This window comes from Arachis hypogaea, chromosome 20 (assembly GCF_003086295.3).
Source record: "Arachis hypogaea cultivar Tifrunner chromosome 20, arahy.Tifrunner.gnm2.J5K5, whole genome shotgun sequence".
NCBI lineage: Eukaryota > Viridiplantae > Streptophyta > Magnoliopsida > Fabales > Fabaceae > Arachis > Arachis hypogaea.
In genome coordinates, this window is record NC_092055.1 from 17,734,388 (window position 1) to 17,739,103 (window position 4,716).

At 29.6% G+C, this 4,716-nt stretch overlaps 1 protein-coding gene across 1 annotated transcript; it reads right to left on the bottom strand.

Moving 5' to 3' along the window:
• Nucleotides 1-2,967: 2,967 nt before the first annotated feature.
• LOC140182983 (uncharacterized) lies at nucleotides 2,968-3,257 on the bottom strand. The gene is made up of 2 exons (XM_072230969.1): nucleotides 3,238-3,257; nucleotides 2,968-3,186 (listed from the first exon to the last, which is right to left on the bottom strand). Exons 1-2 carry the CDS (start codon nucleotides 3,255-3,257, stop codon nucleotides 3,096-3,098), a joined length of 111 nt encoding a protein of 36 aa, XP_072087070.1. The 3' UTR covers nucleotides 2,968-3,095.
• Nucleotides 3,258-4,716: the final 1,459 nt, after the last annotated feature.

Sequence of the window (4,716 nt, forward strand, 5' to 3'; positions counted from 1 at the left end):
AACTCAGTGTTTAAGTTTTAATACTATTTGAATTGTATTAGTATATTTTTATTTTTTAATCAATTTAATTTTATTTAAATAATTAGAATTTTAAATTATAAAATTTGTATTAGTTTATAATTAAAATTTAAATAAATATAATTTAAATTAATAATTTATAAAATTGTATGTATTTGTATTATTGTACTCATATAATTAATTATATTTATTTAACTTTTTAAATAAATAACGGTTGTTAATTTTTAACTAACAAATAAATACACTTATATTATTTTTAAATTAAATTTTTTTAAATAAATGTACTCTTATTATTTTAATTTTTTAATTTAAATAAATATATTCGTATTATTTTAAATAAAATTTAAAATTAATATAAATAAGTTTATTTGAAATTTAAAATTTTAATATTTTAACTAAATATACTCTTATTATTTTAAAATTTTTTAAATTTAAATAAACGTACTCATATTATTTTAAATAAGTATATTCTTTAGTCACCAAAAAAATAAGTATATTCTTTTAATTTAAAAATAAAACGTAAATAAGTTTGCTGAGTCTATAAACAAACTTTACGTAAATAAATAAGTTTAGCCGATGTAACAGGTGAATTTTGTGCAAATTTTATGAAAATAGAATAAAAAATTAAATCTTAAAAAATAATATAATTTTTTTTAGAATTAATTTTTTTATATTTTATAATAGAAAAAAAACTGATTAACATTGAGTTGGTCCAATATATTAGATAATTTTATTTTTTAATAATTTTTAATTATAATTTTGATTAAAAAAATTATATAATAAATAATTAACTACAATTTCTCAATTTAAATTAGTCAATTTATTTTTAAAATAAAATACAATAAAAAATTTAAATCATAGTTATATCAATTAATTTTTTAATTAAATTATTTGTATAAAATAAACCGATTTTTTTAAACCAAATAATAACATGTATCATTCATCCAAAAATAATTTCATGTCAAGTCGGTTGCAAGTGAGATTCTGCCATATATATATATATATATATATATATATATATATATATATATATATATATAAATAAAGTGGAATGGTAGTTTGGAAGACGGGATAAAAGAAGTCCTTCCCCTTCAAAACTACAATTAATCCTCCCGATCGGTTCGCTCTAGTTCCTTTACCTCTCTGATAATCACTTCACAAGCCAGATTCCGGTCGCCATGGCGGACAATCTCCGTTTCCTCCCAATCGGTTCGCTCTAGTTCCTATACCTCTCTGGCAACCACTTCACCAGCCAGATTTCGGTCGCCATGGCGGACAACTTCTCGAACTCGATCTCTCATCCAACAACTTCACGGGTCCAGTTCCTGACGAGTTCACGTCTTGCTCGTCTCTCGTCTCGTTCGATATATTGTCTAACAGATTCTTCGATGAGTTACCGCTTGAGATTTTTGTGAAAATGGAGGGGTTGAGGAGCTTTCTGTTGGGTTCAACCAGTTCGAAGCATTGCTTTCGGAGTCATTGACAGAGATAGAGCGTTTGGAATAGTTGGATCTAAATTCGAACAACTTCTATGGTACAATTTCGAAGTGACTGTGTCAAGATCTTAGGAATCGTTGAAGGAACTGTTCCTACAGAATAATCACTTTACAGGTTCTATTCCATTCTATTCCGTCCACTCTCAGCAACTGTTCCAACCTAGTGGGATTGGATTTGAGTTTCAACCACTGTCATATGGCTGAACTTGTTCTCCGATGAGATTTTGCAGGAACTGGGTAACATAAAGACGCTGCAGTTTGATCTTGGACTTCAATGAACCAACAGGAGGCATTCCTGCGGGTTTAAGCAACTACACGCAATTTAATTGGATTTCTTTTTCGAACAACAGACTTACGGGAGAGATTCTCTGAACTGGAAAGCTTTTGAATTTGACGATCTTAAAGCTTAGCAACAACTCATTCTCTAGCAGCATTCCGACGGAACTGGACGACTGCCACAGCTTGATTTGTTTGGATCTCAACACTAATAAGCTGACCAGAACAATCCTGCCCGAGCTTTTCAAGCAGTTAAAAAAGATTGCGGTAAATTTTATCTTACGATGAATTTTAACTTGAGTGGAATAGTAATTTTAAAAATTGAAAAAAAAAAATCCTTCAATCTTCGTGGTATGTCACGGTAGGTATCAAACTTTTTTGTTGAGTCCGATTGAGATCTATTTATTTATTTATTTATTTATTTATTCATTCCAAAAAAACATTAACTTTTTACCCGTTCAAAGTAAATTTTAGATTCGAATTATAATATTGTAATATATAATAAAAATTAGGGTAGAATATTTCATTTAATTTTATTATATTCTGAACTTTGTAGATTCATTTAATTTTATTTTTAAATTTTTTATTTATATTTAAAAATATTTTTGAATGTTTTTAATTTTATGCTTAACTTTTAGATAAAATTAAGTTTATTATCTAATTTTGATATAAATAAAAATATTATGCATAAAATTAAATATTAAAAATATTATTTTTAAAAAAAATTAAAAAAGAGATATGTACTCTCAAAAATCATTTATACCAAATTTTATTACTAAAAAAAGATATTGGTTTTCATATATATTTTTCTAAAAGAACGGATACATACGCGGACCCATCAGCGGAGATCAAGAAACTTCGTTGTGTGAAGCAGCTGAAAGGCTGTGATCGATGCCACCAGTCACAATTACTGTGGCCACCGCGTAGCCTCTTGGACACGTGGCCTCCTATAACTTTACCCTCCTCCCTCCTCGTGACACTTGAAAGCGCCACATTACTTATTTATTTTTTTGTTTTCACACAAAAGTCCTTGCTACTTACCATTTTCCAACACGTGTCGCCACGTGTAACATCATTTCCCTTGGTTACTCAACTTCGGAACCATGGTTAGGTTAGTCTCATTCTAGTTTAAGAAATAAGAACTTATATAAATAGAATGTGTCTCACGATACTATTTATATTATGTTTTTGTCATTTTTGTCAATGTATAGTATCATAGTGATAAATTCACAGTGAGTAGTGAGTGACTTCGCACTTGTTTTCCTTTCTCTAATTTCAAGCATTAACAACAATGGGTCTCTCAAATTACCCATGTGCAGCTGAAGGGGTGATACCTTTAATTGTGATGAACACGGTTATGTCTGTTGCTATATTGAAGAACATGTTTAGATCGGTGCTTCAAGCTGTTGGTGCCACCACTTCTTCAGATACCAGTTCTTCATATTACCCATCATCGTATAGTAGCATGTTTCAAGACACAACATCATGCGAAAGTTCGAGTTGTTCTAGGCCAAGAAGTGTGTCCATAACACACTACAAGTCATTGTGCCACAACAACAATAAGAGTGTTATGGTGGAGTGTTGCGTGTGCCTCACAGGGTTCGAAGCGAATCAAGAGGTTAGCGAGTTGCCTTGCAAGCATTTCTTCCACACAAGCTGCTTAGACAAATGGTTTGATAACATGCACACCACTTGCCCTTTGTGCCGTTCATTCTCCTAGACTACTAATTAATATGAGAAATACTGGTGGGCAGTAACTTTTGTGATTTGCAGCCATCAAATAGCCATCAATGATGATTTTAATGGTGTGAGATTGGTGTGAGATTTTATCCAATGGCTCACTTTTTCTTGTTGGTTATATGCTGGTTAGAATTTGATAAAGTTACTTGCCTTTAAACTTTTTTAATTAATATTAGTGTTATGTCTACTTTCTCAATTAGGCAACATGTTTAGCTAGTTAGTTATGGTTTAATTAACTATAGAACTTATATACATATGTAGTGAGCTCTCTTACTTTTTGTCTGTTTAATTTGTTGACCCCCTTTTGAAGTAGTGAAGCCTTTTTTTAATGTATTTTCGGTTTCTATTTCGAAACACAAAGATCACGCTGCTTTGTTGCTTGATTTGTATGTGTGCGCAATCGCGGCAAAGGTATTATTTGCTTAATACCAATTTTAAAGCTAGCTTGTTTTTTTTTTTTAATATCAAAGATGGGTAGATTCTAATTCACGACTTTTTAGAGGAGAGTATAAGTATCGAAAGATTATGTCATTTGAACTATCAAATTTGCGTGAACTGAATATAGCTATATTCAATAATTTGGTGCAACGTGAATTTGTATGATGGTTATTATATGTAGTTTATTATAGTAAAAGTTATAATTTTTCTTTGGCAGAAATTGTATTATACTGCAGTTATGTATATGCTGTCGTGTCATTTTCTCCGTCGCGACCTTCTCTGTTTTTAGGGCGGGTACTAGGGATTAGGGAAGTGACGTAACTAAGGGCGGGAGCGGGAAAAAAGTTTTTTTTTTTTTATATAATTTTAAATAAAAAATAGCAGATTAAAATAAAGATGGAGAATACGAAATTATAATATAATTTGAGCTATAAAATCATCTGATTAATAAAGCTTTTAGAAGATGATCGATTTATCTAAAACTTTAGTGTAAAAAGGTTTCAAGAAAAAATTAGATTTCTATAGTCGAATAGTTTTTGAAGGTTTTACACAAAAGGATGACATTTCCTTTAATTATTCGGTAATTTACACCATTACAAGTAACTTGGTAATAGTAATTTATTTGTTTTTGTTGTGTGTTGCGAGTTATATATGGTTAAAATATTGTTGATATTTAAATATTTGTTATATAGATGTTAGAATTTGGCGTGCGTTTGGATCCACGTTTGTAGATGAAATTTAGTTTGTA

What these genes read in the sequence shown, in the direction of transcription:
- LOC140182983 (XM_072230969.1), bottom strand. Translation starts at nt 3,257, where the DNA reads ATGCTACTATACGATGATGG. An exon ending in ATGCTACTATACGATGATGG is followed by an intron (nt 3,187 to 3,237) that starts GTAATATGAAGA and finishes AACAGCTTGAAG; the next exon opens with CACCGATCTAAACATGTTCT.